This window comes from Tetranychus urticae, chromosome 3, assembly GCF_039701765.1.
Source record: "Tetranychus urticae isolate SD_2017Ah chromosome 3, NJAU_TeUrti_SD_1.0, whole genome shotgun sequence".
In the NCBI taxonomy this organism is placed as follows: Eukaryota; Metazoa; Arthropoda; class Arachnida; order Trombidiformes; family Tetranychidae; genus Tetranychus; species Tetranychus urticae.
In genome coordinates this window covers 1,346,934-1,358,470 of record NC_142960.1, presented here as the reverse complement: position 1 = coordinate 1,358,470, position 11,537 = coordinate 1,346,934, and the positions used below count along the sequence as shown (strand labels likewise).

General features: G+C 32.3%; 5 protein-coding genes across 5 annotated transcripts; 2 read left to right on the top strand and 3 right to left on the bottom strand.

The window, feature by feature from the left end:
* Nucleotides 1-2,752: 2,752 nt before the first annotated feature.
* On the top strand, nucleotides 2,753-4,319 carry Rpn10 (regulatory particle non-ATPase 10). The gene is made up of 4 exons (XM_015933555.3): nucleotides 2,753-2,886; nucleotides 2,982-3,214; nucleotides 3,284-3,565; nucleotides 3,707-4,319. Exons 1-4 carry the CDS (start codon nucleotides 2,861-2,863, stop codon nucleotides 4,225-4,227), a joined length of 1,062 nt encoding a protein of 353 aa, XP_015789041.1. The 5' UTR covers nucleotides 2,753-2,860; the 3' UTR covers nucleotides 4,228-4,319.
* On the bottom strand, nucleotides 4,308-5,782 carry Ciao1 (cytosolic iron-sulfur assembly component 1). Its single transcript, XM_015933556.3, has 2 exons — nucleotides 5,429-5,782; nucleotides 4,308-5,281 (listed from the first exon to the last, which is right to left on the bottom strand). Exons 1-2 carry the CDS (start codon nucleotides 5,559-5,561, stop codon nucleotides 4,467-4,469), a joined length of 948 nt encoding a protein of 315 aa, XP_015789042.1. The 5' UTR covers nucleotides 5,562-5,782; the 3' UTR covers nucleotides 4,308-4,466.
* A 526-nt stretch (nucleotides 5,783-6,308) lies between these two features.
* Nucleotides 6,309-7,088, top strand: RpL26 (ribosomal protein L26). The gene is made up of 3 exons (XM_015933552.2): nucleotides 6,309-6,357; nucleotides 6,440-6,625; nucleotides 6,746-7,088. The coding sequence occupies exons 2-3, from the start codon at nucleotides 6,455-6,457 to the stop codon at nucleotides 7,016-7,018; spliced, it is 444 nt and encodes a 147-aa protein (XP_015789038.1). The 5' UTR covers nucleotides 6,309-6,357; nucleotides 6,440-6,454; the 3' UTR covers nucleotides 7,019-7,088.
* A 2-nt stretch (nucleotides 7,089-7,090) lies between these two features.
* Nucleotides 7,091-9,275, bottom strand: Scgalpha (sarcoglycan alpha). Its single transcript, XM_015933551.3, has 6 exons — nucleotides 9,074-9,275; nucleotides 8,713-9,015; nucleotides 8,444-8,642; nucleotides 8,202-8,382; nucleotides 7,704-7,966; nucleotides 7,091-7,639 (listed from the first exon to the last, which is right to left on the bottom strand). Exons 1-6 carry the CDS (start codon nucleotides 9,135-9,137, stop codon nucleotides 7,429-7,431), a joined length of 1,221 nt encoding a protein of 406 aa, XP_015789037.2. The 5' UTR covers nucleotides 9,138-9,275; the 3' UTR covers nucleotides 7,091-7,428.
* Nucleotides 9,276-9,306: 31 nt separating this feature from the next.
* On the bottom strand, nucleotides 9,307-11,498 carry SecS (Sec synthetase). Its single transcript, XM_025161590.2, has 3 exons — nucleotides 11,207-11,498; nucleotides 10,460-11,112; nucleotides 9,307-10,369 (listed from the first exon to the last, which is right to left on the bottom strand). Exons 2-3 carry the CDS (start codon nucleotides 10,821-10,823, stop codon nucleotides 9,339-9,341), a joined length of 1,395 nt encoding a protein of 464 aa, XP_025017358.1. The 5' UTR covers nucleotides 10,824-11,112; nucleotides 11,207-11,498; the 3' UTR covers nucleotides 9,307-9,338.
* Between the last annotated feature and the right edge of the window lie 39 nt (nucleotides 11,499-11,537).

The window sequence follows — 11,537 nt, the reverse complement described above, 5'->3', positions numbered from 1 at the left end:
TATTTTTCATTCCTTTTCCACTTTTGTTTCATTAACCTTTAATCATCATCATTCTTTTGGAAAATTCAAGTTCCCAGAAGAAAATTATTTAATATTAAAAAATGTATCCAAAGTTATCAACAGTGATAACAGTGGCTGGGAGTGAAAAGGGGAAAAATATTTACTCGTTTTATGTGTTATCCCATTAACCTCAATTTAGTCCACTTTTGTCATTAATATATTCAATTGTTGACAATTTTTCAAACTTGTCTTAATATTGAGTTGACATTTTGGTCTGTCTTGCAAGTTTAAATTGTTCAAGTGAAATGTGAGAATCAATTGAACAGCTTTTCACTCCTTTTTTGTTTCAAATGAGATTTCATTTTCCTTCTCAGTTCACATTTACTATTTCAACATGATTGACTGTTTAATCAAAAATTGATAAATATTCAATTGTTGAGCTTTTGTTGATCAGAAAATTGTTCAATTCTTTTTTTACAAAATCGCAGTTTATCAACATTTTGTTGTCTTCAATTGGAAATATTTTATTTCCATTTTTTAGTTTCTTGTTTTTGAAATGATTAAGGATCCAACAAAGATTAATGAATAAATGATTGAAATAAATCTTGGTAAATGTGTTTGGTTTGATTGCTGAGAAATCTGTTTATTCATTTCTTTTGATTGTTAATCTTTTTCAATTTGTTTGAATAAATGATCTGTAATAATATTTTAACGCATTTTCCTACATGATCTACTTGAGTTTACAGGAAACTAAGCAATTTGAAAATCAATTTGATTCAATCACTGGCCATTACCGATGATTATTGCTATCAATATTTTAGTGTAAATGAATGAATAAAAGTCTACTTATTATTATGGTATTAGACTGCATGGGTTCATTACTATTCAAGTTATTACTTGGTTGATGTATCAGGAAAGAGTCTTTGATATAATGTATTGGAACGATCAGAATCAGTTGAGAATAAGTTCAATCTTTTAAAGGTTATTTAGTTACTATCAAGAGATTTCAGGGTGGATTCCAAATAATTTGAGGTGACATTAAGACATTGATCTTTATAATGCAAACCAAGAAATCTTTAACTTTACTCTTGGTTGCAGAATTATCTGCGACTCTTTAAATCTTCCATTTTCTTCTACCATGCTTATCATGCTTGGTTAAAGATAATAACAGATGGAATCAACTTCAAGAATCGAGAAAAGAAATGAAAAGAAAAAGAAAAATTTTCCGTGTAAATCTTTTAGGCATCCTTACTGTTCATTTGATGCGAAGAGAGTGACTGTCTTAGGTTGAGAGACTCATCTCTTGTCGGCCAAATAGACACGACCTTCTTCGTGAAAATTTACTAATCAAATGGAGATGCAAATCATGAAGATGGTCAAGATGGTGAAGATAATAACAGATGGAACGAATTTCGATAATAAAGAAATGAAATGAAAATGAATATGAAAATTTTTCTGTGTAAATATTTATGCTTTATTAACTGTTAATTTGATGCTAAGAGAATGACTTTCTTAGGTTGAGAGATTCATCTCTTGTTGGCTAATAGATTAGACTTTCTTGGTGGAAATTTACTAATCAAACGAAGATGAGAATGATGATGATGAAGATGGAACTGTATTTAGATGACTTTTTCATCTGACTGAACTTTATTTTAATCTTTAACTTATCAGCTTTTGACCGTCTTTTGTCCAATCTTGACTTGCCATTTGGAACCCTTTTGCATAATGAATCCTCACTCTAATTATACTTAATGCTTTAATTAAGCTCATCTCTTGATGAGTTTTTGTGTTTCTTTGTTTGTAGTTTACTTTACTTCAACTGTAAATGACCAGTTTATCCTGTTAATTTGATAAATTAACCCTTCACCTAATTTAGTTTTCAACCTTTTCTTTATTTTTTTCACTCGATTCTCTTCTTCGCTTTCATTTAATTCTTAATTCTTATCATTTCAATTTTTCTTTTACTTCCATTCCAATGATATTTCATTTTCTTGCTTTATTATTAACTTTTTTTTTCGTTTCAAGTTAATTAATCATTTTATTTAATATACAAAAATGGTTATCATTTGTTTCCACGATTCACATTTAAAGTATATTTAAAGTTGAAAATTCACTTCACTTTTGTATGCCTATTTGCTTTGATGTTAATCAAGGAAAGAGATTCAATTTAAACAAATAAATCTTTTTAATTTTTTTAATCTTCTTTTTATTTTATTTTCTATATTAATTACGTTTCTTTGGCTGGTTAATTCACTTGTAAACAATCATTGTTTAGTGATTAATTGTTTCAATATAAGTTCAATTAATGCTTCTACAAATATCGCGACTGTTAAATCTCTATTGTCTACTTTGTTCAACCATTTTGTGTCTCTATTGGAGACTTGACTCAATTGGATTAGTAATTTAAAATTGGTAATTGATTCAGAAAGTGTTTAAATTATCGTCCAACTATGAAACAATAACAATTGTCTGGATAATTGTATGTTTATGAAGATTGTCCAACAATCCATTGTCATTATTGATGGTGAGTTTATAGAGATACATTTTCAATTATTGATTTGCTTTCTTCTTGATTTTATGATTGAATATTTTTTTGCTTTCTACTTTAATTAAATCAATAATTACTACAATTTAATGTACAATATTTATTCTTGATTTAGATTTACTTTTGGATTTCATTTAAACCGCATTTTGATTATTGGTGAATGGTTGTAATATGGAGATGTTCCCTCAAAAGATCCTGTTGTTTGGTTTTTCAGCAAATGATTTGCAGTTTCTCAATTTCAAATTAATTATCCAATTTTGATTGTTTTGTTGTTTATTGCTTTCGTTATTTCTTTTTGCTGGCTTAACCATCATCATGGTCTTGGAAAGTACTATCCTCTGGTAAGTAATTTATTTCTCTTTCGATTTGTTAGTCAATGTTTCTGTAGCTGGTTTATGACTAATTATATTTTTTTTACTTTATTTGTCTCTATTAGCATTGACAGTAGTGAATACATGAGGAATGGAGATTTTGTACCATCAAGATTACAAGCTCAACAAGAAGCTGTTCAATTGATCTGCCATTCGAAGACACGTTCTAATCCCGAAAACAATGTTGCTCTCATCTCTATGTCACCAAATCCTCATGTTTTGACATCTCTAACTGCTGATGTTAACCGAATCCTTGCTAAGCTTCACCAAGTTCAGCCTGGTGGAAATTTAAATTTAGGTAAGATCATTATATCATCACTGTGAAATATACTCAGGACTTGTATTAAATTTACTTTTTGTCTTATAGCCACTGGCGTCAGAGTTGCTCACTTAGCTTTAAAACACAGACTTGGAAAGAATCATAAAATGCGAATTATAGCCTTTGTTGGATCGCCTATCGACGTGGACGAGAAAGAGTTGATTAAACTGGCTAAAAGATTAAAGAAGGAGAAAGTTAATGTTGATTTGATCAATTTTGGGGAAGAAGCACATAATACCGAAAAACTAACTGCTTTTATCAACACTCTCAATGGTAAAGATGGTACTGGCTCTCACCTTGTAACTGTTCCTCCTGGGCCTCACCTTAGTGGTAAGTTTCATGTCAATGATTAAAGAAAACAATTTTAAAATGATTCGCTCACTATCTACTCCTTTTTCAGCAAAGTCATCTCATTATCCTATCACTGTTCATTATTTCTACAATCATTAATTTTCAATCTTTTCTTTTTAGATGCATTGATTAGCTCACCAGTTATTCAGGGAGAAGATGGAACTGGTGCTGTTGGTTTAGGTGGATCAGGCTATGAGTTCGGTATTGATCCTAATGAAGACCCTGAATTGGCCTTGGCTCTCAGAGTATCAATGGAGGAACAAAGACAGCGTCAAGAAGAAGAGGCTAGGCGAGTGGCTGCCATTTCTGCCCAGTCAGGTGAATCTAGTGGAGAAAAATCTAAAGATGAATCTTCAGCTGCTGCTGCAGGCAGTTCTAGTGCCAATACAGAAGAAGCTCTTCTCGAAAAAGCTTTGGCTATGTCTTTAGAAAGTGACAAGAACACTAATAAGGATCAATCTATGGCTTCAGGTTCGGCTATGCCTGATTTTGCTTCAATGTCAGAAGAAGAGCAGATTGCATATGCAATGCAAATGTCACTACAACAGACACACGAAACTAAACCAGGAAATAAAGAAACTAAAGAACCTGAACCAATGGAAACTGATCAACCAGATGAAAAGCAAGAGGATAAAAAATAACTAGTTTTCTTTATTATCTTTATTAACTTTCCATAATTTTTGATTGTATAAAATCACAAGGAAAATAAAATCCATTCGGCTTCTATGGTAAATTAATTTTATTCACACTTGTAGCTGTTTTACACTTTTTTTGTTTGAGTAAGTTTATGATCAAAAATGGTACTATGATGAATAGATTTATCTGAAATTTTCAAATGGTTACCAAAAAGAGATTTAATGATAGTATCCTATCAATATAGTTATTTGATGTCCCAAATTTTTGCTAGTCCATCATCTCCACAAGAAGCTAGAAGGTTGGACTTGACGGGATTCCAAGAAATTGAGTTCACGTCACAAGTATGAGTTTTTTCTTTTCTAATTAAAACTTCGAAAAAGTCTGGTTGAGTTTCCTTGTAAATAACAATGGAATTGTCACCAGCAGCACTAGCTATTAAATTGCTGGTTGGTGACCAAGAAACATCGTAAATGGGTCGATTGTGATAACCAGATAACGTCGCTATACACGTCCATTTGTCTTCTGCAGCTTTCCATATTCGCACAGTTTTGTCATCTGAACAAGAAACCAGACGATCCCCAGTTGCATTAAAATCAATTGCCCATACTGTAGATTCATGAAGGTCTAAAGTTTGGTAACATGACCAATCATCGTTTATCTCTTTGCTAAATCGTATAGTATTATCATAGCTACAAGAAGCTATGAATGGTTCCTTTGGGTGCCATTTTATTCGTTTAACGTCTTGACTATGGGCTGTAATTACACTGGCACATTCAAATTCATTTTCCTCTATTCTTTCCCAAATCCAAACAGTCTTGTCTCGGCCACAGGTAGCTAAAAGTTTTCCTGATGGCGACCAACTAACGCATTTAATTTCGTTCTCATGTCCCTCAAGATTGAGAGAACAATCCCATTTACCAGATTTATTTTCCCAAATACTTGTTGTAGCATCGAAACTGCAAGCAGCCAAATAATTACCATCATCTGACCAATCGATATTTCGTATAGTTCGCTGATGCCCCTCTGATAAAACATAATCACAACTCCAATTATCATCATCTGCAAAATATGAATAACAAGGAAAAAGCAAAAAATAAATGTAGTTAATTCATCGATTGGATAAATGACAAAATTTCAACTCTTTGTAACGAGTATAATTACATGATCATCTGGTTTTTAGAATGATGAAATACTTGACAAACTTACTCTGTGACTGTTTCCATAATCGTATATCCTTGTCCGATGAGCAAGATGCTAAAATTTTACCACAATGTCTCCATTTAACTGCCCAAACACGATCTTTATGACCTGTCAATGTACTCGAAAGATCAAAAATCATAATTGTATCATCAATTTCACTATTACTGTACCACCGAAACGAAATGTTGATCACTAATTGATTGCTTTTATTGGATTGGTGGCTTTTAAAAGCATTACTGGAATGATGATTTAATGTTATCAATTAATTACCAAATTAAAATACCACAAATAACAAGATATAAAAAACCTTATTTTACATTATAAATTAATTGCAAATAAATTGCATTGAATTGATACTGTAGGGATCGTTGATATTTTCTGTTGTGAAAGTTTCTCACTCATATATCAATGGCCCCTAGCTATCACATTTTCCTCGTAAATTTTTTTCAAGAAACAATCACAAATATTTAAATTCCTAAATAATTAAATCATCTAAATATTTCTGTAACAAAATAGATTCAAGTATCGATCTAAAAACTGAACAGGTAAAATCAGGTGAAAACTTTAGTTATTTTGCTTATAAAACTTGGTACATTCACCAGATCCGAACAAAATTGAACTGACAAATAAAGAAGAGTAAGGAAACAAAACCATATTAACAAATTCATAAAACAATCAATTCAACATCACAATAATTATAATTGAATAATTTAATGTAATGAACAATGAATGCAATATAACAAATGTAATTTAATGTGAAACAGATGTAAATCAATTTTTTTGTACTTGGCGGCCATTCTCAGGAGGAGCTTGATGTCTCCTTAGTCACCGTCCGGATACGGAAGGTGGTATCTTTTAAGTTAGTTTACCGATAGTTGAGTTTGACTGTTTTCATTGAATTAATCTACTTTGGCTTCAGACGTTTTTTGTTAATTGTAAGTTATTTAATTGTTAATTATTTCCATTACATTAATTCAATATCTAACTCTTTGTTATTGTGTTTTTCATTATTTTCAGTAATAAGCTGGTAAAATGGCTAAAATGAACAAATTGGTAACCTCTTCCAGAAGGAAGCAAAGGAAGCGACACTTCAATGCTCCATCTCACATTAGACGTAGGATTATGTCTTCTCCTCTCTCTAAAGAACTAAGGACTAAATACGGTGTTCGAAGTATGCCTATCCGAAAAGACGATGAAGTACAGGTATGTTATGCATCTAAATCATGTGTCATGTGCTTTCATTGTTTTGTTAGTAGAGTGACTGTATTTGCATGTATTCACGTTTTTAAAACTCATCGCTTACATTCGACTTTTTGTCTTCAGGTTATTAGGGGTCATCATAAAGGTTCCCAAGTTGGTAAAGTAGTTCAATGTTACAGAAAGAAATTTGTGGTTCACATAGAACGTATACAACGAGAGAAAGCTAATGGTGCTTCTGTTAATATTGGTATTCATCCATCTAAAGTTGTAATTGTTAAATTAAAAATGGATCGTGATCGTAAGCAAATTATTGAAAGACGAGCCAAAGGAAGAGAATTGGCTGAAGGAAAAGCCAAGGGAAAACACACTGAAGAAACAATTATGGAAACAGCTTAAAAGAAATATTTACATGTTTGTTCTTTTCTTCGACCATTTAATAACATTAAAGAATTGAGAAGAACAAGAATATTACTTTGTTATGGCTAGTCAATTTAGCAACATTGAATAACTTTATTGTAACAATTTTTCTCCTAGCTACTGTTCGTAGCCTTAATGGTTACACTATTCCCGGTCTCGGACAATCATCTTACTCATCTGTTAGTGGTGTAAATAATCAATCATTAGTTGAATACGAATCAAGTTCATCCTCAACTGGACCAATAGTGTTCTAATCAAGATCTCTGTAAGGCAAACTTCAGTCAATGGTGAGCTCCTTTTATGCAGCATTAGTCGAGCCACATCAGCTGATTTATCAAACGCTGGTTTACTCGGTATTACCACTGCGAAACATAATTATTCATTTGTTATCATTCACTAACAACAGATTGTTTACGATGTTCGGCGCGAGGTAATGTTGAATAACTGTGTGATTCTTTGGTAACTTCTGGTTTATTTTCTATTGTGAGTATTGATGGTTGTGGTGAAATTTTCGTGTGGTTAAGCGGTAATTTGGTTGGATTATGAGAAAGTTCACGCAATTGAGAAGTTGCTCTTTCGAGTGATCTATATTTGATTAATCTGTGTGAAATAAATTGGAAAAATTGGTCAAAAGTTTAAACCAAAGGTTAGATTGAGAACTTACTCAGGCTCCGTTAATTTATCAGGAGTAGTTATGTCTTTAGTAAATAACATTGGTAATAAAAGAAGTGTGACAATGAAACAAATACCAATTGGAATGTAAATGCAATACAATATATCATCGTGATAATTTCTGTAATTGTAGTTGATTACTGCTATTGGAATGGAAGTTAAATTAGCAGGCCAAATGGGCATAATTACGGAAAGAGTTTCCTTTAGTTCAGTGTTGTTATTTTCATTGTCAACAATTTGGTAAACAATTGGTTCCTACAGGGAAGAGAATGGGTAACAAAAATTGAAATAGTTATCTGGTTCGTCTTCAATCGTTAGTTTCCATTTGAATATTTAACAGGATCATTTAATTAAAACGGGAATCCTTATCAAGATAGCGATAGAAACAATGATTCAATGATTAGTATAGAGAAGCAAAGAACATACAATGTAACTTCACAAGTTTTTGGTTAATTTGATTATGTGCGTAAAGCGAGAAATAATTGCTTACTTTGATCATTTTAAAGCTGCACCAATCACAAAAAAATTGTTTACTTCGAAAATAATGTTCAAATCGAGTGAACTTGTATCGAGAAGGACAAGGATCACGATTTTTGATGGGTTCAACCTCACGCTCCAAGTCAAACAAGTCTCGGGAAAAATTGTTGGTACTTCCAATTCTGATAATTACTCTAAAAGAAATGTAAACAATAATTATATTACCAATTCAGGAACAATTAATATCAAAATTACCCTTCCTTTTCTTTTGGGTTTGCTGGCAATCGATCTCCTAAATCCCGTGGAGAGACTATCTTTGAGAAATAAATATCTTTTGACTCTTTCCAAAGAGTATCGCGATAGATTGAAATTAAATCAGCTAATCTTTGTGAATTGAACATATTTTCCACATTTAAATTGGTCAATTTGAACTGTAACTCGTATTGAGCTAAATCTAAATGAGAAGACAAATCAATAAGAAAAGGTTTGTAATGAATGATTTACATTTTCCAACAGATACTTACTTTCCCTTTGCAAGACTTGTAATTTAAATGAATCACGGTAAGTATCGTAAGTTCGTTTGTTAATTGCTATCACTTCGACACTGAAATTGCCTGCCGATGGAGGTGTTCCATAAAGGTAAGCATATTTAGAATCAGCAGGGAAACGATAATACATCCAAACAGGTAAATCGGGAAATCCTTCGATTGATGGAATAAATTCAAATTTATCTTGAGAATTAACAGTCTCATGAAATGGTCCATTATTGATGATTAGGAAGAAAGCTTCAGTTGCATAGAGAATTATTGGATTTTCCAATGTTATTCCTGTTGAACACAAATTTAAATTAATGATTGTAATGGCGAAAAATTATTGTTAACTAACCTAGTTGAATATAAGTCATAAGCCAAATTGAAAATAAAGAGCAAAAGCAAAGCTTCGATCTCATATTGTTGAAACAATTAAACAATTAAATAAGTGAATATTGGGTTACTTGAGAAGATGAAAACCAATAATGATATGTTCCTCTTTTTCCGGTTCAACTTAAAATAGCTAAGAATAAAAATTCAAGCGAAGCTTTGATTTGGCAAAGTGTCAAATTTTTGTATACATTTTGCTTTGGTTTACTTTGTAATTTTATTTGAACTTTTCAGCTTTTTTTGTTATACAAATCAGAGAGTAAGCATTGAAGCCGTTTAATAAAAACATCGATATCATCTTTGGTAACACCTATGGCAGCAGCTGCAGTTAAATATGAATGCCCATAATCATTAGAATGAGAACACCATGCAACGAATTTATAGCCAGAAATTTCTTTGGTTGGACAGTTTTTAGAGATGACTCGAGCTCCAGAAATACCACGAATAAATAACATTGATCCAATGGCAGTTTCTTTTCCATCTGGTTTTACGAAATTATCCAAAGTCATTGCTACGGATATTTTATTTGCTTGAGTTTCGAGAACTTTTTCACCGAATTTTGAAGCTAATATCTTCAATTGGTTCACTAAATAGTCCATTTGTACACGTCTATCTTGAAGATATTTTGAGTATCCGTTGAGCCCTAAATTAAGTATTGTAATTAAAACGTCCAGTGATGGAACAGCTGATCCTCTACCAGGATAATTGCTGCTTATTTTATTGATTATCGAAGGTTCAAAGCCAGCAATGATAGCTCCACCAACTGGGACTAAGAAATTTTTGTCGGTACTTTGAATGTAAACATCTACTCGTCCAGATCTAGAAGCTTGTTCAATAAGTGACATGCATTTAGTTGATGCCATTCCGTATGCATTGTTGACAACATGGGGAATATTGTGAGATTGTGCGATTTTTCCCAATGCAACTAAATCATCAGGAATTCGTGGAGCGAAACATGAAGTTGTTGACATGATAGCGACAATACTGTTACTTCCATGTTTTTCAATTAGACGAGTAACTTCATTGATGTCTGTGGTCAAGGAGTCGCCTTTTTTTACATTTTCAACAATCAAAGGAACAAAACCAGCAGTTATTATCGATTTGAAGCAGGATTTTTGGTCTATTCTTGGCCATATGACAAATTTAGCGTCAGGTCGAGATGCTTTGAAAGTGAGTAAACAAAGAGTTAAACTCATCCCAGTAGCCAAAGGAACGATTAAAGCACTTTTAGTATTTGGAATCCCGTTCTTTTTCAAAATATCTATAAAAATAAACAGTTAGAAATGAAAGCACAAGTTAGCAAGATAGACACAACGAAATTATAGTTTCCCAAAATTAATGGTAATAGTACCTAGTACAAGAGAGTTTGCTAATATATTGATTAAAGATGAGCCAGCAGCTTTAGGTTGGATTTCACTTATATCACCAGATCTTCCGATTCCGTGTCCCATGTTAAAATGACGACGAGCAACCATTGGTGACAAAAATCTTGATTCCCTTTCTCCGATTCCACAGTTGTGGAGAAAGTTATTGCTATCCATCATGGACAGTCTATGTATCAACAAATCAATATTTATCTCATCCCAACCATTTAGAGGACATCGTCTTTTAACCAGAAGTTCACTGATCAGCTTTTCACGAGATGTGATTGAATTGGAGGCTTGTTGCGAGTAAGTTGAGCCAATGAGTTTACAAATACTATCGATGTTATCCATGATGCCGGCAATGCAGGAAACTTTTGTAACAATCTCAATGAAGTCACAAATTACAGAAATAAAAGATAATCAAAGACAAATGTAACCAAACAGGTCTATCGAGTTTTGTTCAAATCAAAATACAGTAAAAGACCAAATTCCAAATCTTGATTGTCTTTGTAATCTATGTTAACTGTTCAAGTGTGAAGTTTCGGTACAATGATAGACGCCTTGCAGGGTCTAATGTATCATAACAAAAGGTTAAAAGATCGGTCAGGCCTCTATAAACACCATTGTTTATCACTATAAACTAATAATGAAAAGATAAAAAAAAAGTCAGGATACATTGAAAACTAAAGATTTAACACTGATCTAGCTCTATACAGAAAGTAATTATCACTCACCTGATTCTTGTTCACATTAATGGTAGAAGAGGTCCCCTTGAAAAAAACATTTCAATTATAATGGCGATTGATCAAGAACTTAGGATATGAGTATCTTCGGTTGCCGGTGGAAACATTTTTATCTAAAATTGAACAGGAGGGAAAATTATTTAAGAAGATGAAAACATGCAAAACTACATTGCTTGTAGGTTGATGGATGTTGTGATGAATCAAGCATGTCGCTAACAAACTTGTAAGTACAGTAAGGATATCAGTTTGTCTCTGGATACTGGTTACTCGATCTCATTAGGATCATTTTAATTCACAGATGATGCAAATGATCAAATAAAAT